We start from the raw sequence: 23,478 nt of genomic DNA, 5'->3' as shown, positions 1-23,478 counted from the left end.
TGTGCGCATTTCAACAATTACTAGCAGTTTTACAAAATAAAATAAAAAGATGTGACACAGTTATGAGAAAAAGTATTTCACCAGAAGAAAGGCTCGCCATAACTATAAGGTATACTAAACCATTATTATTTATTTTGTAGTATGTACTTATTTCATTTATTTCTAATTAGTTGACTGACACCTTTATCTTCTATAGACACATTAAAATGGAAATGGGTAATAATAATATATTATTAAAGTGAGAATAATGAATACCTACCTACTACTATTGATAGGTATCTGCCTGTGTACTTGTATAGGTAAATGTATATTTATATTAATTATGGTTTTTTAAATATATATTAATAATAAATAAAAGAACGTTTATTAATAATATGTTTTAAATGTTTATTTGATAAAAGATACTCTTATGCCGGGTCCACACTGGCAACATGTCGCGCGACAACCTCGTTAAATTTTACGATAATTATCATACTTATCGTAAAATTTAACGAGGTTGTCGCGCAACATGTTGCCAGTGTGGACCCGGCATTATATACTTACATTGTTACATAAAATAATATAAAATGATTACTAAAATCTACACAAAACAAACAAACTGTGCAAATAAAAAACCGCTGTTAGATTAGTTAGGTACCTACTATAATATTAATCGAAAATGTCGTCGAAAATTGCTGAATTGTCACTTTTGTCGGACGATGGGGAAAGCGGTTGCCCGGTCTCTTGATGAGAGGATAAGGAGAAAGTGGGTGGAGTGGAGAAAGCAGCCGTGTATTTAGACGTTGAAGGTACAGGATTATTGTAGGAATTGTTACGGTTTTCAGCGCGTGTCATTGAATTATATTTTTTCAGCACCTCGATAATTTCTACTTTTGCATCCAATTTGTATGTATTTGATATAGTATTAAAATCTTCTCGCAGCGGGAAGAAGAAATGGTTATAAATGTTTTCATTGCTGTTACTCGATTGTTCCTTATCCATCTTCACTTCAAATCGTTTAACCAAACAATCGATGACTTTGTCATGGGGTGATATCATATATTTACTCTTTTTTGGTTTACTGGGAGTAATCTCGTAATTTTCCTCTCTTAAATCCTCTGCGTCTAAACTTCCCACAGTCATCCCTTTGTCTTCAACTTGCGGCATCAAAAATGACAGTTGTTTGAAGTATACATATGGTCGTTGGCGAGGTGCTGCGGATCCACTTTTAATTTTCTTGTTTCTAGTGACATCTCTGTGAAACCCGTCCTTTAAATTTTTCCACTTTCGTTGAAGTTGTTGTGCTGAAATTTAAAAAAAAATACAGTTTGATTTTTTTCCTGTTTCAGATATTTAGCCACTGGGTGTTCGTTCTCGGATCTACATTATTCTTATAGATGTGGACTCTCTACAATAAGGCTGATCGTTCGAGATGTTTGCCAACAAATTTGGCTTACCCTGAAAGGTAGTTGCATTCCAACACCAACTGAAGAGAAATGGCTCAAGATTTCGGAAGGCTTCAAGACGCATGCCAATTTCCCTAACTGTATTGGAGCTATTGATGGGAAACACATCAGAATTATTAAGCCAGCTGATAGCGGCTCTTCGTATTATAATTATAAAAAATATTTTTCATTGATCTTGCTCGCCGTATGTGATTCAAATCAAATGTTCACATTTGTCGATATAGGATCTTACGGTCGTAACTCTGATCCAACTATTTTTGAAGAAAGCGTATTATATAAAAAGATACAGGAAAATACTCTCAATATTCCACCACTTCGACAAATCTCAAATGATGGGCCATTATTACCATATTTGTTTGTTGGAGATGAAGCTTTTAGCTTATCAGAAAACATGTTAAGACCATACGGCGGGCAAAATTTGGATGAAAAAAAGAGGGTGTTCAACTATCGTTTATCTCGTGCAAGGAGAAATATTGAATGCGCATTTGGAATTTTAGCAAATAAGTGGAGAATCTTTCACAGACCATTCGATGTTTCTGTTGCTTTCTCCACAGACATAGTAAAAGCGTGTTGTATACTGCATAATTTTGTACGTGAAAGAGATGGTCATAATTTAAAAAATATTGCTTTACCATTAGTTCTCCAAAATGTTGGACAACCATCTAATCGGCAAGAAACAAGAATGATAATTTCAATGCGAGACCAATTTTCAGATTATTTTGTGAGCGATGAAGGGAAATTAGAGTGGCAATATAGTAGAATATAAATAATATGCATCATAGTCTTAGTTAAATATATTATTTTTTCTCCTATTTCTATCTCCATGGTTACCTTCATCTGGTACCAGTGTTGCCATATTTTTCCCTGTGTAATATATTTTATAATTCCCTGTGTAATATATTAGTATTAGCTAGTATTAGTATATTAGTAAGTAATATTGCACTTTAATGGTATAAATTATCAACAGCTATTGGTGGTAATTGGTAAAATATTATATTGTATTAATATGTATATTTATATTTGTATATAAAACCAGATCAAATGTTTCTTATACACATAAATTTTGCGTGTGGACAATGGACTAGTTGATTTGAAACCTTTAGTAAGTAGGCATTATTGAAAATACAAAGATGGCAATACCTACCTACTTTAATTTAAAACATAAATGTATATAGGTACATAGGTATATATAGATAAATGCTGTTATTTAATTCATTTAGGATATTATTGATTTTTCTAGATAAGTACGTAGTACCTACTTTAATTTTAAATATTTGTGCCCAAGTTGGGGGAGCGGTCGTTTATGAAGAGTGGGTTCGATGCCGCGGATGTACCAAAATACACGTTGGTTTTTTAAATGTGTCTTATGTGGCTTATTGCTTTTTATTTTAATTAACTACCAAATATGTTGAAATTTTATTATAGTACTATAGAAAATGTGTGTTCTTATTATTTTTCTTGATTATTATTTAAAATAATATTATGGACAATGTAGTTTTAATTTCGGTTAACCTACAATATTCATGTCAAAATATAACGTATAACATTACGTAATAAAACCATCGTAATACAAGGGACACACAGCAGACAATTAATTGGTAGGTAAGTATATTATAAATACAATTATATCATATAGGTAGCTATATTATTTATATGTAGTTTTGTATTGTAGTATTCAAAATGAATTAAATAACACCATTATTTATCTATATAGGAAGGTAGGTACATTTATTTATAAACCCTAACTCCGGATATTAGGTATATTACAGTGGCCAAATGTTTTTTGTGCACACAATAATAATAGAAGAAACCTACACAATAAACTGACATAATTTCTATACAAAATCATTACCATCTTGAAACGTCTTTTGTCTTTTTTATGAAATGCAGTCTCCATAATATCACCACCAAAATACAACGGATTTGTAATTGATTTATTTCAAAACACTACATTTTAGTTATTGATTTTTAATTATATTTAGGACATATTGGTAGGTACTGCGTACTTTATATATAAAGATCAATATTATCCTAAATGAATTAAGAAATAATAACTGCATTTATCTATAGGTATCATCATCATCAGCCGGGGTCAATCCACTGCTGGATGAAGGCCTCCCCAAGCTTTCTCCAACTCTCTCGGTCCTGTGTCGTTCGCTGCCACGTATTTCCGCCGAACTTTACCAGTTCGTCAATCCAGCGGCTTTTAGGGCGACCCTGTGGCCGTTTCGTACCCCTTGGGTACCACTGGATGACGGCATTTGTCCAGCGGCCGTCCTTTCGGCGAGCAATGTATCCCGCCCATCTCCATTTCAGCTGTTTGGCAACGTCTATTACATCGCGTACTCTTGTCTGCTTCCTAACCCATTCGTTCCTCTTACGGTCCTTTCGCGTGATGCCCAACATGCACCTCTCCATGCCTCGCTGTGTGACTCTTAGCCTTTGGACATCTCTCGTGTTGAGGGTCCACGTCTCGCAGCCATACGTGAGCACGGGTAGCACACATTGGTTGAACACCTTACGCTTAAGACATAATGGTAGGTCACTCTTGAAGATAATATTCAGACGTCCGAAAGCACTCCATCCGAGCTTTGTTCTTCGAGCAATTTCATCGTGCATGCTTCCGTCTATGGACACCTGCTGTCCGAGATAGACGTAGCTGCTGACTTGCTCGAGTTGGGTGCCAGAAATACAGATAATTGCAGGGTCCGAAAAACAGTTCCTCATCACTTTTGTCTTTGAGACATTTATCTTTAGACCGACCGTTTGACTGACATCCGCGAGTTCTTGCATTCTACTTTGGAGTCTATAGGTATACCTCGGTAAAAACATTTATTTTTTAAATTTAAAGTAGGTATTGCTATCTTTGTATTTTCAATAACACCTACTTACAATAAGTTTTAATTCAATTAGTCTACTGTCCGCATGCAAAATTATGTGTAGGAGAACATTTGATTTGTTTTTTTATACTTATACCCAAGAGAACATTTTTCATATAATATCTATATTTTTTTTATTCAAATGATTTAATCAGATTATAATAATCTGATTAAAACATTTGAAACCATTGTATGTTAATACAGCGTAAAGACCCAATGGGTTGGGCGAATGGCTAACAAGTGACAACATTCTTCGCAACAAGTTTATTTATTAATATAATTTCCATTCCAGTGGAGCCCAATGTGTTTCGCTTTGGAGCAAAAATGTTAATTATTTAGCTAGGTACCTACTGTATTCTGTTTACTAAGTATTCACACATACATGATTTATAAATAATAATATGTAATGTTTAATAATAATGTGTAATAATATGTAATATTAAATATATATAGGTCATACCACAGAACTGAGTAATAAGATATGCGAAAGCCAGTCACCATCGACCAAGAATCTGAAGCCAGCAACGCAAGAAATACTAAGCCCGTTTAGTGTCTTCGAATATTGCCAATATTGAATGCGCGTTTCGTTTATGTTAGAAACTTTAATGCATATTTATGATACATAATGTAAATATTGAAAATAACATATTCTTTATCACGTGGTTGTTGACTATACTACTACTACTACTACTACTACTACTATGACTTATAGATATACCTACCTAATATAATGTTTTCCTAATTCCCACCAATAAATAGCTGGCACTACATATTATTACTAATAAAAATCATCAATTATCTATACTTACATGATTCCAATATATTACACAAGGAATTATAAATCTGGATCTATGTAAAAGAAGTGCCTATGTCAAAATTGTCTAATATGTAGTTAAGTGTTGAAAAGTTCTTAAAAATTTTCAATAATTGCTTTATTTTTTAGTTTTGTCCAAATTATTTACTTGTATTAAAAACAAAAAAAAATCTATAGTGCATCATTATTGTTAAAATTATCAATTAACAAGTCTGAAAGGTATTAAACAATCGCTTGTACTGGAACTAGCTAAATAATTAACATTTTTGCTCCATAGCGCAATACATTGGGCTCCATTGAATGGAAATTATATTAATAAATAAACTTTTTACAAAGAATGTTGTCACTTGTTAGCCATTCGCCCAACCCATTGGGTCTTTACGCTACTACGTACTTATCTATAAAAATCATTAATATCCTAAATGAATTAAATAACAGCATTTATCTATAGTAAAAGTTAAAGTAGGTAGGTATTGCCATCTTTGTATTTTCAATAATGCCTACTTACTAAAGGTTTCAAATCAACCAATCCATTGTTTACACGCAAAATTTATGTGTATAAGAAACATTTGATCTGGTTTTATATACAAATATAAATATACATATTAATACAATTATTCATAATGACTTCATTCAAGCACAATAGTCGCAATAATCAATGATCTCCAACTACGATTGATTTATTAATAGTATATGCTTAGAGTATAGAAATATGTATATGGTATTTTGCCATTTATGATTTATAAATACACTTGCGTCCATTCAGACATTTACACTGGGATGATATTAGGTACTTATATGTTTGAAAGGGTAATATTACAAGACACCTGCATTAAAATTTATTATTTACACCAAAACAATTATCAATCTATTATTTACTGTATAAGAAATGTTTAAATTATACATATTCATTAGTAAGTAGGTATAGAAAAACAATTTTCCCTCCAAATGCGCATATAACAACTAGGTATACCTCAAATAATTAGTTCGTACCAAGAAAAATACTGTTGTTCGGATAGGTTAATCATTAAATCCCTATCTTGGTTTTAAATTTTTAGTTGATGAAACTGATTCCTATGAAATGATAGGTATTGTATAAAAAAATCGTGAAATTATATTTCAAATGTTAATACCGATAGCAGATACTTAGTATTTTTGTTGTTGTTGTTATATTGTTTCAATTGTTGTATCTATGTATAAAAAATATAAACACTTACCAATTGCAGTTTTCTCTTTTTTTTCCTTCTCCTCGAAATCCTGTATAATTTCTTTACACAAACTTACCCACGCATTTTGTTTAATTATTTTATTGCTATAGTCTGCACACTTATAGTTCCAAAGACATGGGTGGTTTTTGATCGCCACAATAAATGAATCCGTGTCACAATCCATAACGTCTTAATCACAACGTAGTCTGAACTAAACTAATTGTTATTTAGTTTAAGTAAAAGAACTTTCTATAAAAGGGTTAGCGAAAAAACAAAAATGGTAAGTATTTGGTATTTTTTTAAAACAAAGCCGTTTCAAGAAATCTGCCAGGACCGAACTTTTGAAAGCTGAAATTTATGGGGGCGCGTATTAAGAAATATTACTGATTAACCACATAATTATGTTCAGAAAGGCCTAATAAATTTTATTTACCAATGACAAACTCATGACCGGATGAGTGGGTATTTTTCATTAAAAAAATGGTTCCATGACAAAACAGGACAGTGACAAAACAGAACACCTGGAGAAAACCTGGCTGTTCTGTTTTATCATGTTCTGTATTGTTATTGTTGTCGAAGTCATGATGAATTGTTTGCAACCAGAAAGATTCACTTGAATGCTTAATGCTTATTTGGACTATGTCTGCATTTGCGTATAGCTAACAAAAATCCGCATGAAAGTCATTAAAAATAATTTCTACACTATGAAAATATCATCAAATTAAAAAACGCTTTCGATATAATATAACAGAATTCTATTCCAAATCAAGCAATAGTGGAAAAAATAAATATAGGTAAAATGGTAAAAAAGAAATACTTAATAATTATGTAGGTAATGTTTACATATTATATTTTTATATTTTATTTTTCTTAGTTCGCCACTGGCGACAAAAAAAAGTTTTTTTTTAATTCTTCGGATAGTGCAATAAATAAATTCTTGTTTGTCGAACACAATAAGGCACATATTGTATGACATAATTTATTACTTTAGTCCGAAAAAATTAAAAAAATCTTCCTTCTTTCTTAATTAGTGTCATCAAGAATTTCACAGTGGCGTTAATGCAATGGGGAAAACAGATATAATTTAATTAAAATATTTTATAGGTTTTTTGTATATAATTTGTTAGAACAATGTAATATATTATTATACCTATTGTATCTTTTATTAAATAGACATTTAAAACATATTATTCATAAACATTTGAAATATCTCCCCTTAAAATCTGTTCATATTTCCAATAGAATATTATTGCTTAGAATTCAATAGCTACATATTAAAAAGATAGCTATTGTAATGAGACTATATCAGGTAATTTCGTGTTAGTGTACCTACTAATATTTCAATCTATTTTTTATGAAAGGTGTTTTGAATTCATAACTACCAACTTTTTTTGAATATGTAATTGAATATGGTACTGTAGCGGCTAAATAGATAACTTGTACCTATTAATACCGACAGAACTGTCTGCCTTCAGCAAACGGCCCCTCTAGGGTACGAAAAGACCGGATCATCGCCCTCCAGTCTATTAGTCAGCTGGTCTTGAATAAGTAAGTAACCCTCCTCCTAGCTACCATTCAAATATAATAATAATATTAAATAAGTAGTATTAATTATAATAATATTAGTCAGTCAACCTTAAAGGGTTAGATACATCGCGTGATGTATACAGGTCGATCGGGATTGGTTGAGATACCTCATACGATATGTCGCATAGCCTGTCGACGCTCCAAGGACAGGAGCAAACAGGATAAAAAAAATCTTTATTAATAATTTATTAATAAATAATAATAGTACTAAACTTAAATCAATTAGAATTTAAATTCAAACTCCATCAAGTACCCTCGGTCGATAGTATTGATGATGATGGTATATAATAGGCTCAACAATAGGTAATTTTCAAAACGCTTTCGATATAAAACAGTCCAGCTCCAAAAGAAGCAATAGTGGGAAAATAAATGTAGGTATAATGCAATATTATGTACTGATTTTATATTGATTTATTTATCCTTGTACGCCACTGTAATGAAAGATAAATACTCTCGCAGCAGGGTGCAGTTTCAAAAAAAGGCGTTTATGAATCCCCTTGAAAACCGTGTTTTCTCTTGGACAGCATTGTCGAAATATTAACGCATTTAAAACGCAATCGGCTCGCAAGTAAAACGCAAATAAAACGCAAATAAAACGCAAACGTCGTTTGGCGGATGAATCCGAAACTTCGTTTTGCCGTGTGCGCGCAGCCGTCGCTGAGACTGCTCTGCGAGCTGCTATTGCCTTAGCGTTTTTTATACCTTCTTGGTTAAGGTCCAGTAAGAAATAGTCCGTAAGGGACAGCAAATCTGTCATTTTCGCACAAAAGATAAACTTGTGTATATCTTTTGCCTACGACACCTTTCTTATGGGATTAACTTCAGCTATGATCGAACCGAATTTATTTTATATTATTTTCACAAAACCGCGTGTATCTCAATGTTATTTTGATAGCTCTCGGAACAAACATCGTGGCTACGCAGTTAGGGTGACTATTTTGAAACGGTCGAGTTTGTATATTTTTATATATCTAAATGGAAGGGAAAGTTTTTACCTCTCCAACAAGCTATCGCAGTAAGTATTTGTACGCCGTTAAGGGAGTGGCGACCATTATTCTAGAATGCCTGTGCACAAGATGTCACCCCCTCTTAGAATTTGTGCATAGGAACCGTCAAAAATACGTATCGTACGGCTTTTATCAGTCACAGACCTTTTACACATTTTCTGGTGTCCCCCAGGGCTCAAACTTAGGGCCGTTGCTGTTCACGATTTTTATAAATGACATAGCATTGATAATAAAAAATGCTATGTTTTTGTTGTTCACTGATGACTTGAAACTCTTTTTGGAAGTTGTCACCTTGGACGATTGTCGTCAGCTCCAACTTGATATAGATAATATATTAAATTGGGGCAGGCGTAACAAACTAGAACTCAATATTGATAAATGTAATCTTTTATCGTTTACCAGGGCCTCAAAAGTGTTTTTTTTCCAATACTCGATGCATGGCAGACTTCTGTCACGAATATTATCTATAAGGGACCTTGGCATTACGTTTGAGAGTAAACTGACATTTGTTAGCCATATAGTTACCATTTGTAACAAGGCGCTTAAAATGTTGGGCTTCGTCATGCGGACTTCCCGGGTCTTTTCAGACGTTACGGTATTAAAACTTGTATTTAATTCGAAGCAGACTTGAGAGTGGGTCTATTGTTTGGGCACCGCATTAGTTGAAGTATGGCCTTATGGTGGAGAGGGTTCAGAAGAAATTCTTGAGACTCCTTTACTTTAGGTTGTATGGATACTATCCGTGGCTTTATCCAACTGACTTTCTCTTAGGCATGCTTACATACTGCAGTCTGCAATTTAGAAGAAATCTTTATTTAGCTACGTATTTTTTCGACTTATACGAGGTATAAATGAGAACTCTGCCATTCTGGGCAGTGTTGACCTGTGTGTCCCTGATAACTATCTTAGAAATAGGGAGCATCAGTTGTTTACTCTCCCAAGGTGCAGAACAAACCTGCCACTGGTAATGCCAATTGGGAGGATGATAACCATGTTTAATGAAATCGCTTCGGATATTGATGTATTCCACTTACGTGAGGGTGAATTTAGGTGGACGTTGTTTTATAAGTTTTTAAGATAGGGTCTATCAAAGTTCACTCTGTGTGCTTCCATCTACTTTTATTTTATTATTTTGTATTGTTATTTTATTTCTTATTGTATTATTAACTCACACTTCTCTGTATTTTTATTTTTTTAAAACTATTTACACCTATTTTATCTCATGTCGTGAACACTTTGAATTTATAATTTGTTATGTTCATTATATGTAAAATAAATTTGATTTGATACAACAACTCTCGATTTCTGAATCGATAATTTTACATTTATTAATATTGTTAACATTAACATATTTATACTTAACTCAGGGCTCGAAATGGACCGGAGCGCCGTTCCTGTTCGTGAAATCGGTAAGACTATCGCTCCATCTCGTGGAAAGAATAATCTGACCGTCTGAGCTAGATAATCCATACAATAGAAAATATAACACACTTATTTTTATGCAATACGCATAAAATTCGATAAATATGTAAATATCTTCAGAAAACTGTCGAGCGCTCCGGTTCGTAAACTTTTCCATTTCGAACGCTGTCTTAACTACTAAATGATTATTCTTACGTACTGCTTCTTCATGGTCTTTCGACCGACTTTCTTTCTCCTTCATCCATAGTTTATACTGAGAAGTTGTTTTTGACTTGTCAGTAAGAACTATGGGACATAAATTTCATTTCTACTTTGTCGTGAGGTTGTCGTACCAGTATCTAGCGGTAGAATTGACTACAAGGCTAGATTTGTATAGTTATATTGTCAAACTATACCCTTTTTCAAACACCAACTGAAGGTCGGCGTTTTTGTTTGTGTCACAACATTGGTCTACATACATAAAAGAAAGATGTCCCTGGAATAACAAGGTATATCACCCCAGTGGTCAAAACCTTGTAGGTACATCATTTCTTACTATGGAAAAAAAGACGGTAACTTAAAAATTGATTTAAATAATGTTATTAATTCATGTATATGGTTGTTCAATACATCATTCGATGCCCAAGGAGATATACAACATTGTGGCATTCATAAATCAGAACCGCCCAAAATCGATATAGGTACAGTGTTGTTGCAGGGGAGATCTCAATAATTATGGCTTACTTGAAATTGTGGGCAGGTGGTCTGTGACGTCTTGAATCGAAGATGGTGGCCGCTCCAGGCATAGATAAGATAAGAACAATCATTAACCATTAACAATTTTGTACTAGAACTTTTATGTCATTAAAAAAAATAACAAAAACTCTCATTAGGAGTTATAAGCCAAAATTTTATTAAACACACGTATAATGGATTTTAAGCACGTTTTTTACGCGGAATGGCCGAAATGAAGAATGGGTGCATAGCCTAAATAATATTTATTTATTTGAAAAAGACACGTTGAGTACATAACAAATTATTAATTCAGGACGTTCACAACATGACATTTAGAATAAAAATTACAAGTAATCAGTTCGGAAAAAAACAAAGTGGAGGAAAAAAAGAAAGCAAAAATAGTTTTATACAAAAGAAATAAAATTTAAAAAAAACAACAATGATTCAAAAAGTACAAATTAAACAATAAAATAGAATTTAAAAAACAGAATATTTAATGGATCGCCAAAAATATCTACATCTCTAGGGAGTGCATTGACCAACCGCACAGCCCTCGCTATTGGTGCCTGGTGAGCCTGACATGAGGAAACAGCTGTCACCCAAAATAGGACATGGCTGCGACCACGCATGTAATTGACGGGTGTGTAAAAATTTAAATTTTCTAGAATATCGGGATTGAAAATGATACCACGTGAGAGCAGGGAAAAATGCTTTAAGAGCAGAAGTGACCTACGAGCTTCAAGAGAATGACAGGCGAGCATGCCTTGAAGAAAGTTAGTCGGAAAATACTCGTTTGAGAAGGTGTCAAAAGGAAAATAATTATAAACTTTAAAATAGAGATGACGAAGAAATTTTTTCTGAACACGCTCTAAAACAAGCTTATAGGAAACTTCATAAGGACTCCAGATGATGGAGCCATACTCAAGAATATTCCGTACTAACGACACATAGAGTGTACGTAAAACAGTTGGATTCTTGAATGACTTGGCTTGTCTCATGACGAATCCTAGAAGCTTGCTCGCACGCAATGCCGTAGAAGTGATGTGCGAGCGAAATGATAAACGGGAGTCAAACAATATCCCAAGGTCTTTAATTTCTGATTGACGCTTCAGTAATCTATTTAACATATTATAGTTGAAAATAATTGGAGATCTTGATTTCGAAAAGCTAATACACACACATTTATCAGTATTAAATTCGAGTTTATTTTTTTTCGCCCAAATTTCAATTGAGTTGGGATTATTTTGTAATATGTGACAATCTAATTCACTGTGAATTGACGCATATAATTTTAAATCGTCTGCAAAGAGTAAAAACTGGATTCCATTTATAACATTGACAATGTCATTAATGAATATAAGAAACATAATTGGACCAAGATTTGATCCTTGGGGAACACCTGAATAAGTTTGAAAGACGTCGGATCTACACCTTGCATACTCCACATATTGACAGCGATGCGAAAAGTAAGATTTGAAAAAGTTGATAAAATTTATAGATCCACCTACTGCACTTAATTTGTTAATGAGAATATCATGATCTACCCGATCAAAAGCCTTTGACATATCTGTATAAATTGCGTCCACTTGACAATTTACGTTCAGCGAATGAGATATGTACTCAGTATACGTCATAAGGTTTGTAACTGTTGATCGAGCTGATCGAAATCCATGCTGAGCGTCAGTCAGTTGACCGTCTACATGTTTATAAATATACCTATGCAAAATAGACTCAAATAATTTAGCTGGTGCAGATAGAACAGCCACCGGGCGAAAATTTATTATTTCAGAGCGCGAGCCTTTTTTGTGCACCGGACGAATACGGGTTAGGCTCCAACAATCTGGGAAGACAGAAGTACTTAGGCTGAGATTAAATAAATATAGTAGGGGGTCAGTTAACAACTTATGACAGCCCTTTAAAATCCAAGGGGGGATACCATCAGGACCTACTGAGGATTTTGGATATAGTCGAGAGAAAGCATACACCATGTCAGTCTCATCCAGAAGACCAATATCTAGTACTGGCCAGGAAGATGAAATACTATCCGGGTGAGGTGTGGGCAATATCGAAGGAGCTTTAGAATATACAGACATAAAATATTGAGCGAAACCGTTAGCAATGGACTGGGAGCCACTCAAAACACTCCCTTCCAGAGACATAGATGATAATTGAGCAGTAGAGTCGCGCAAACTTCTAACGTAATTCCAAAATGATTTAGGATCTGACGCTAACTTCCCCCCGATACCATCAATGTATGACTTATACGCAGCACCGATGGAACGATGCACACTCCTACGCAGATTAGAAAATAAAATATAATCGCTGAGACACTTCGATTTCTTCCATTTTTTGTGATGCAAGTGCTTTAGTCGAATGTTTTTAATTAAATCAAAATTGAACCATTTTGATTTAAGATATATATGTCATTATGATATCATAGCCATTTTCAACATAGAAATGAACACTGCATAATCACATAAAATAATGCTAATACATACAATATATTAAGAGTATTATTATACCTTTAATTGTATTGTGTAATAAAAAATGTTTGGTAAACTTTCCACTGAAATTTGCAATTGATTGATCAGGGTACTTTGTTGTTCGTTTCAAAAATTCTCCTAATATCAGTTATAATAAAAAAACTCTAGTACCCCTCTGATATATTAAGGCTATACTTCAGCTGAGGCATGGTCTAAAAAGATCGTGACGACGCGACGCGCAGATTGTGCAAACGACGCGTGACGAACAAAACATAGTTTGTCATAAAAATTCAACATGCGTCCATTTAATGTTATGCTTATTGTTATATTAGTAATAATAATAATATATTCATTGACATGTTTTCTTTTTCGAGTAAATGCGTACCGTTTTTTAGTCATCTTTACACGATTTAGGAATATATTCCTCCGACGCCATCACAAAACAAATTGACGTGCTCGACTATCGCTCTCCGATTGGCAACGAGTGCGAATTTATGTCCCACATATCGTTGAAAATTATTTGCTGTTTCACTGAAGTATGCTCTTAACAAGAAATAATACATATTGTGGACACATCAGTATTTTTTTATGGATACCCTTGAAACTGTAAAACAAAAATATTGACCAACAAATTTAATAAACCCATTAATAACAGTGCCTATTTATCTGCAGGCACATTGAAAATTTAAAAATTAGAACGAATTAAATTAATTCATTAAATAAAAAACATTTTTTGGTAGATACAATTTTATTATATTTAAAAAATAAACCAATGATACCTACAACAGACAACATAAAAATCAAACAATATAACAAAGTAACTATAAGTAACTCTCTAATAACAAGCAACGAAGCAACAAACAGAAAAATGGTGTGCCGCACGTTTAATAGGAATGTCAGATGATGAAGACTTGCATTTTACTGTACGCTCTGTATAGGTAGGTATATGCAATGGCGGCTCTAGCATCTTTCAGTAAGTGGGGTCAGATGGCGTGAAATATCTAATAAATATGTACCAAAACAATATCAATCAAAACGTATCAGTATTATATTTTTAATATTATTTTGAACTATAACAATACTTGCATGTAAGTCATTTATTTTGTATAGTGGCTGTTGCTTTAGTTAGATTCTATAAATAATAATTCAAAGAAAGCATACCTTTTGTCATCATTAATTCATCATTAATTCATCTTCATATGCCTCCTGTGTCCGAAAGAGTCTTAGTGGGCTCGCACATCAGAACTCGCCGCATGCGGTTTACGACGAATTCGTCGATGTGACGTCATCGTAAACCAAGAAACAAACGTTATCAAATGGAGCTTCGCAGATTGGCCGATGCAACTGCGACTCTGCGACATGCCTCGAGTTGCATTGGCCAAAGCCTGCATGTCGATCTCGAAAAATGTCGATTCCGCGCATGCGCACAGCCTGCGGCCATCGGCCATTTCTGTCTCTGTCTCTGTCTACACTGTCATTGCTCGCTCATCGCTGGTCACCGCGTTTGACGTTTGTTCATACAATCAACACAATAAAAATGGCAGACGAGAGACTTCTCCTTTTTTGCGATTGACGTTTGCCGCTAGGCAGATGTGCGAGGTTGTAGCATGCAACATTCGCCGGCAGTCTCAGAAGTTTTGATTTATGGCCGTCAGGCACACAAAGCGAGTAGTGATGTGCGAGCCGGCTTATAGCTAAATTCTACTTTTCTGTTTTTTAGTTTGGCGAACCAGTCAATCACTTTGTCAATCAGGAACGGACTTGATGAATTCGTATTCTATTGATAACATGGAAAGCGCATTCAGCCATTCCTCACCGATTGTATTTCTTGAACATGTTTTGATACGTTTCAGAGTCGAAAAACACCTTTCAGAGTCGTCATTGGGATTGTAATAATAATTTCTAAAAGTTGGGTGACTTCAGCAAATATCTTTTACATTATTCTCGTCCAATGACGTTAAGTGAGAAGCGGTGGATTTTACATCACTACTGAGTTCATCATGTCCATACAGGATTTGTAATTCCGTTCTTAATTTATTTTTAAGTAGAAATGGATAATATTGAACCATTATATCAAAGTCTTTGTCGGGAAATTTTATTGAAAACTCTCACATCCACCAATCTTGCAGCGGTAAGATGGTCAGCATTCGAAAATCTATCGCTGACGTGCACAACAATGACATTGGATACTTCTTGCATCACGCGCTTCAAATCACTATCGGAAAAATTTCTTTTACAGGTTAAATCAGCGTAAAGGTCTCCCAATTCATCCATTTTCTCTATTATTTCAGCTTTAAAGTGTGTTATAACTAAGTTTGCTGAAATATTATCTATGCTAACGTTTTGAAGTTCTTGAAATAAAATATCAACTTCCGGCATAACTTGCACGAAAAATGAAAGAAGACAGCAGAATAACCTATCGTTTAAAAGATCTAGGAGTCAACTTGATGAAAAATTAATATTTTTACCAATACGCAAATTTAAGAGAGACCGAAATTATAATTCCATGTGGTATGTAGTCCTTTTTTCAGCTTCACATACATATATTTAGGCTCCATCTTCTAGAGAAAGTTTGCTTCAATGTCATTGTGAAAGGCTCCACACAGAACTGACAAGAGTAAAAGAATTTCCATCTGTCAAGGTTGACATTCAAGATTCTTTGAGACTGCCTTGCTCATGGGAAGCTAGGTGTGCCGTCAACGTACGCTTATGCCTAAACGCTCGATTGCAGATGTGACACGCATGATCTTTCTCGCCGGTGTGTGTCTTCATGTGCCTGAAGAGGGTGTGTTTCCTTGGAAATGCCTTGCTGCATACTTCACAGGTAAAGTCTTTGATCCCAGTATGTTTTGACATGTGCTTGGTTAACATTCCCTTCTCGAAAAATGCGGCGTTACAAATTTGGCAAACATGCTTTCGCTCGTTGAGGTGCACATTGCGAACGTGCGACGAACGCAGGAAGGGAGTCTTGAAAGTTCTATCGCACAAATTGCATTTGAATTCGGGCAAGTCTTCATTGTGAACTTCGCGCAGGTGCTTCTGCCTTTGGTCGTAGCTCGTGAATCGCTCCAGACACTGAGGACATCTAAACAGAAAATAGAAAAACAATGTACAAATGACATCTTTTATCCTTCTTATCATTATCTTTACCACCATCAAAATGGCAATTGTCCATTTGTCCTGGCAAACAGTAGCAGCGCCAAATTGTCCCATTCTTGATAAATTAAATCAGGGACACACACATCGTCGGTGTTTTGTAAAAAGGGTGAATTAACCAAAATGCTATTGTGTATATAATATTTTAAAAGGCCTAATATTATATCACATTCGCTTTTTATCCATAACACTAAGTGGATATTCGCCCATACAATTATCGGTTTTAAGTACTTTCCTTTGGAGATACAAATTCGCCATTTTTACACAACAAAGCTAGTAAGGTACATATTGTTTTTTCATTATTAAATCTCAATTTCGCCAAAATGGTTGATTCGCCCTTTTTACAAAACACTGACGACATGAATACAACCTGGAATGGAATGATGTCCAGTCCTAGTAAATAACATTGTAATCCTTTGTAAGGCTTTGACCGCGACTTGCTGTCATGCCACCTCGTCTCTACTAAGAGAGGGTCCGTCATTTGGGTCCTTTTTCAAATTCTGTTAATTAACTTTAGAATGTGCACAGTGGATGGTGTAAATCAAAGTGTTCATCCATAATATCGATCCCACTTGAATAGTTTCCACCACGAGTCTTTCCGAATGGTGACATTGGGTTTGCCATATTATATTGTTACGATTGAATTTCAATTCTAGTTCAAACTTTAACCATGCTTCTAAGATTACTGCAATTATTAATATATTTTTTGCCTCCAAATTTTATCATTCCTTTGTAATATCTGTCTGTTTGTTTAAATTTATATTTTTGTATTTTGTTTCTCTTTAAATTTGCTACCTGTGTTTTACTCTCGTAATAGCACCTACGATGGTCAAGCGGTCACGCGTCAAAATCCAGGTTCGAATCCCGGGTCTAGCAAATTCACAATATATTGTTTTTCAACGCACTAATTGGTTGAGCGAGTGTCTAACGTCCAATCAAACATAAATCTGTTATTACATCCTTGACCCTGTGGAGGCCTGTATAATCTTCTTAGGATCGAACATTGTAAAATAAAATAAAAAAATAGCAGTATAAGATCCAAGAAATCTGACCTATGGCCTTTGAATTTCTCCCCACCGTGCTTGGATTTCATGTGAAGCAACTGCTTCGCCCGAGTTTTAAACTGCTTTTCCGGACACAGCCTACAATCAAATATTTTATCAGCGTGGATTATATTATGGACGTTCCATTGTCGTGCGCTGGCGAAGACTCTTCCGCAGACCTCGCAGGTGAAGTTGGGGAAATGGGTGGGCATATGCAGACGAAGCAGTCGATGCGTCTCAAATATTTCATTACACTCCCTGCAAAAGAAGAGTCTTTCATGAACAGACAGCTATTGTAAAGTTATGATGCCAAAATTTCGGCCAGATGTATAAAGATATTTCTTGAGAATTCTCATAAAAAAAATATTCATGAATTTTTAAAATTTTTGAGAATCGAAAAAAATCAAGAAATCATAAACACGAAACACATGCATGCAATGATGATTCATGGTTCGATTCAAATAGCGTGGGGCTATTCGATGTGTACCCAATGATTCAGTTCAAACATACCTGCATTCCAATTGGTCTAGTTCCAAAGTGTAAGGAAGATCACTAAAACCTAAACGTTGCTCAGGAGGATTCGATTTCTTCTTTACTTTAGAACCACCTTTCTTTTTCTTTCCTTTGGAGATTTTTGCTTTAACACTGAAAAGAAATACAAATGAAATATAACCAAATTCTCTGTGAAATAAAAAAATTTTAATACAGTAGGACCTCGATATAACGGGCTAATGCGGGTGAGGGAGTGTCCGTTAAAGCCGAAAGTCCGTTATAAACACAAACAAAATTCTGTTTATTCATCTTCCGATGATATATTCAGACACACCTGTTATGGAGTGAAGTTGATGTTCGATGTCGCCGCACATGCTTTCGGTAATCCTGCTTTGAAAAAAGGATCAAATTTTGTTTGCACTTTTGAAGTCTGCTGTTTTTTTATAAGCTCTCTAAAATTACGAAAATGCGTGTATTGTTGAATTTCATTATCTGACGAATAGTCAATAAATGTTATCAGACCGTCGAGATGCGATCTTATCACTGATAACTTTGTTTTTGGGCGTGCTGTTTCTTCTTCCTCGGTATCTTCACTTCCATCCTCATTTTCCAAGATCATAACTTCATCTGCCATTTCACTTTCAGTCATGATATGATACCCAGGGTCACCTTCATCTACTTCTAACAATTGAATGGAATTATCTACTCAAAACGATAAATCAATTAGGATACATGTTTATTAATATTCATAATATTCCGATACTAGAAAGGGAGCGATGGACTCTCAGGACTCGATGTAGACAGTATAATCATGAAATTGACCTCCAAAAGCCTCACGAAGTACTAAGCAATAGAACAACACAAGAACACTACACAAAATATTTAATCCTGGCCATAAAGAAAATTAAAGATATAAATGGAGGAACCTAAGTAGCCCCACATCAATGCAACTAACTGACACATACCTGTTATCAACAGGCTTTTGTTGGTTTCTGTAAATATTAAATAAAAAACGGGCTGAACCGCAACCCTGATCTCTATAAACAATTGAATAAAACACCTGATCTGGTTCCCTGCTCAACTACGTTAATATTTTATTTATGAGTAAAGGCCTTCGTCCGGTGCTAGATAGATTTTAAGGTATAAATGATGATGGATGAAAGAGATAATTTTAAGACTAAATATAATATATAAAATATAAGTATTCAAATCTAGTAAATTTTGCCGCGCATTGCGCAACGGAAAAATTTCCGCGCGCCTGCGTCGAGGTGATCCTCGTAATTCGCCAAATCAAAAAGATCATCCGATCGAATTTGGCCAATCACGAGAGTCCCTTTTACTGGTCGGCGTGGGTCCAGGGAATTTCAAAAGAAAAAAAAGTCAGTAAGCGTCCCTTAAAAAATGTGTACGGACCTGCGACTCTAATTGTAAAAACTAAATATATAAGACTGTAAAAATGACTACAAAATAACCTAGTCCAACTAAAGATTAAATATATAGCACTAAGACCCGCACAAGAAAGACTTCGTGGTTTTATTTAATTTAACAAACATAAATATATCCTTTTTTTGTAAATCCGGGGTTCGATGGACACCTGAGCTAGCTGCTGGAACCCTGGACATCTCATAACCCACCCAACCACCTTGTACGAAAAAGCAAGGGTATGGTTAATAATATTAAAAAAAAAAAAATATTCATAATATTCCAATTTCGCAGAATCAATTAGAGTGGTAAGGTGTCTAAAAATAATACAATATTTTCATTTATCGACAATAATTGGTAGCAATCCTCGCCCGGATTTTGAAAAACATCGTAGCAGCCAAAGGGATAACCCTAACCTACTCGTCTATCGTGAGCACATACGGTAAAAAAAACTTCCAAAGTAAAATGAAATACCTTTCTTTACTTTTTTGTGTATCGTCGGACATAGATGGTATGTTGTCCATGAAGTAGTCGTCATTGGTAGGCGAGTTGTCACTGTCACAATTATTATCAGCTGATAAGGCTTCTTTGCTCCTTACTTTTATGTCTACTTTGGACGATGCTAGTGTTGCAAGCATTTCTGAAAAATTAAATAATAAAAAAAGTTAATAGAGCTACAGCCAAATAAAATGACAGCCACACACTATCGGATCGGTCGCCTGACACCATTATGACAATCTTCAGTTTATTGTCTTCTATTGATCAGATCAGATTATTGTTGATCTATTTCAACTAAACAACACTATAACAGCTTTATGTTATATTTCTGGTACATGGCGGTTATCCGAAATAACTGATAGCATGGTAATAGGTTAATCTTTATGTTGGTACAGGTTTCACATTTTGTGCGAAGTCACACCTTCAAGCAACTACAACTTTATTTCCAGCACCTCATCGTCCCTTAGTATCCATCACAATTTTCAGAGTTAAATGTGTTATTTTGGAATAGACCTGTTGGAATAATTCAGAGGAGCCGGATGAAGTTGAACTATTTTCCGTAGAGAAATTAAGATTCAGCTGAATAATGGTGATTATAAAATCTTGTTTCTTTGGGCTTTTTAGATTTGGTGTTTCGTTATATATTAAATATATGACTGCGTTATTTTATAATTATTGTTAAAATATTCTAAATGCTAGTTCCGTATATTTGGCTACTACGTATATCTATGTACAATAATTGATGTGGACTCTCCTATCACAGGTAGTTATAGTACTGATACATTTGATTATAATGTGAATGTTCAAGTTCCGGTAGAAGTCGAACATATTCCACGACTGTCAATTTATTCTTGCTTATTCTTTTAAAAACTGCAATAGGAAATGAGGGCCCAATGAGAGTAATGCAGTAAAATATTAATATAGTAGTGGAAGTGAAACAATCAAACATCCAGGCTTTGAATTTAAAATCACATAAATATATTGTGACCTCACCGGGAATCAAACCCAGAGGATGAAGGCTAGTTCACAATAAATTCAGGTTTTAGGATTTATCTTGGCAATATCTGTACACCTAAACCTTACCAAGTTTTTGTTTGATTTTCTGCTGGGCATTCTCCACCTGACTCTTAAAGTTTGCTGCATCCCGAAGCCTATCGATACAAGTATTGCATATTAGACAGACGTTACCTATATTTTTCCTATCATTGTTCTGCAACTGGAATAAAAAAAATAATATTGTATTATTATTTTTACATTATCCAGCCACTGTAAAATTCAGTATTAAATAAAACAAAACTCAATAATAATTATTTCATATAATTTAATAATGCTCTTGATCAAGGCCTGAACAAAAATAAGCCATAAGTGCGAATGAGAAAGCATTCTGCATGCTTATATCACCGCAAGATGCGTTAGAGTAAGATAGAATATCTACGGGTGAATTACATATTTTTTGGAAATGTCGCCGATAAATATTGATTTGAATGATTACATTCATTTTGAGCATGTGTTGCTGAAATTTATTGTTTTTGTGTTAAATATAAAGATAGTGGTAATTATTATTAGTTAATTTCGTAGAAAATATGTTTACTTGACTGTGTTGTGCTTAAATATGGTAGCCGTACTGAGAAGAAACATGTTGGTAAGTATAACGTTTCATAGTTAAGTTAATAATTATAAAATTGAGGTTCTGTGCGTTATACGCGAGAAACACGGCTTCATTTTGCCGAATAATAGCCACTCTCTTTATATTATTACTCTGAGATCTGGATCAATTTTATGTTAATTAATACAAAGTCTTGCCGCAAAAAATTTGGTTTACCTATTTAGAAGAAACGGGTGAAGCTTAGACATACGATTACGGATCACATCATACGAATTTACATATTGTGTCAACGCAGGGTTTACTTGATTCTAAACGCATTCGATTAAAATCTCCAATTGGATTTTGTTATCAATTACTTCAATCTTGCTGATGAGCATGTATGCAGGACACACATAGTAGAAGTAAAACTTTTTTTAAATAAGTGAGTAATGAACAAATTGTTTTCTTCATTTTGATAAAATAACAAAACATAAATTTCAACTGACGATTTCTGTTTTGTTATTGTTGAAATTAAATAACCATGTTGAGCAACAAGGCCTGGCTCGGGCAAGAAAGCAAAGGAAATTTTGGATTATTGTTCCCTAAAATTGTCACCCACGCTGTACTCTCTGTGAACCAATGGTCAGCCCTATCGGCTGTTAAATAAAATATTGGTTGTTTCAAGTCCGGCCACAGATTTTATTTTGGTAATTTTATAGTACCTACTCCATATAGTTTTTGTGATTGTGGTCTTTTGAGACCAAAAAACAAACACAACCTAGGTTGTGTTAGGTTTTGGTTTGGTTTTTGGTCTCAAAACACCTTAATCACAACAATGACGATATTATGGGGTACGTACTATAAAATTACCATTATTTTGTTCACATTCAACTTCAAATGTTAGCGTTTTACGAGTGACGTTTTGTCGTTACACATCAGCCGGATTCACTCAACCGGCGGTTTCCCTGTAACGAGTGTTAAAAAGTTTCATTTCATTTCGACAATGAAACTCTCTTGAAATGAACATTTAAACTCTACTCATTTGTCAAATTATCATATTCAGCTATACCTTTATAGAAAAACAAGAATGCAGCATTTCCGAATAGACTTCGTATTCGCCACCGAAGTAGCACTTTTGGGTCATATCTTTTAGGATACCATTTTTTCGCGTGGTCAAGCAAGCCTGGCAAAAATCCGATGTGTACTGAAAATCCTCCTCGGATTTAGTAAGACCTTCGACCTTGATGCCAAAATCTTCCAATTTGATTTCATACTCCATCACGATTTCTAATAAATATATTTTCAACTTTTTGTTGTTTATTTTAATGATGAATGAAAGTTTTTTTTTATCAGAATCCAAAAATAAAGATGGTTTTGAAGATGGCTACGTTATAATAGCAATATATGAAAACATTTCATTAATAATTATTTACAACAAATGAAAACAAAAACGATTCAACAAAAATTACATTTCCATTTTACAATAACATTGACCATAGACAAAATCAAAATTTTGACATTGACACTATTGACAGTCATAGATAATATAGCAAACTGTCGACGACTGTCGAGAATCATTGATCATAGACATTTTTATTATTTTTGAAACCGTAGAACCGAGTTTTGTAGTGGGAGCATCAACTGTTTACCAATTGAGTTGCAATGTAGGTAGGTACCTAAATAGGTAGGTGGGTACCTATCAAAGAGATTAGATTCATGTCTT

At 34.3% G+C, this 23,478-nt stretch overlaps 1 protein-coding gene across 1 annotated transcript; it reads right to left on the bottom strand.

Moving 5' to 3' along the window:
• Positions 1-14,294: 14,294 nt before the first annotated feature.
• On the bottom strand, positions 14,295-23,252 carry LOC147074877 (uncharacterized). The gene is made up of 6 exons (XM_085942792.1): positions 22,825-23,252; positions 21,254-21,386; positions 20,147-20,312; positions 18,269-18,403; positions 17,768-18,016; positions 14,295-16,644 (listed from the first exon to the last, which is right to left on the bottom strand). Exons 1-6 carry the CDS (start codon positions 23,032-23,034, stop codon positions 16,209-16,211), a joined length of 1,329 nt encoding a protein of 442 aa, XP_085798918.1. The 5' UTR covers positions 23,035-23,252; the 3' UTR covers positions 14,295-16,208.
• Between the last annotated feature and the right edge of the window lie 226 nt (positions 23,253-23,478).

Source organism: Rhyacophila brunnea, unplaced genomic scaffold (assembly GCF_057557595.1).
Source record: "Rhyacophila brunnea isolate RB1 unplaced genomic scaffold, BYU_Rbru_1.0 scaffold_15, whole genome shotgun sequence".
NCBI classification, from domain to species: Eukaryota; Metazoa; Arthropoda; class Insecta; order Trichoptera; family Rhyacophilidae; genus Rhyacophila; species Rhyacophila brunnea.
This window is presented reverse-complemented; position numbering and strand designations above follow the sequence as displayed.

Bases quoted from the DNA above. Each gene is read 5' to 3' on its own strand.
- LOC147074877 (XM_085942792.1), bottom strand. From the start codon at position 23,034: ATGGAGTATGAAATCAAATTGGAAGATTTTGGCATCAAGGTCGAAGGT. The intron at 20,313-21,253 runs GTAAGGTTTAGG...TTAATTTTTCAG, and splicing joins GAAAATCAAACAAAAACTTG to AAATGCTTGCAACACTAGCA. The intron at 18,017-18,268 runs GTATGTTTGAAC...CTTCTTTTGCAG, and splicing joins CTAGACCAATTGGAATGCAG to GGAGTGTAATGAAATATTTG.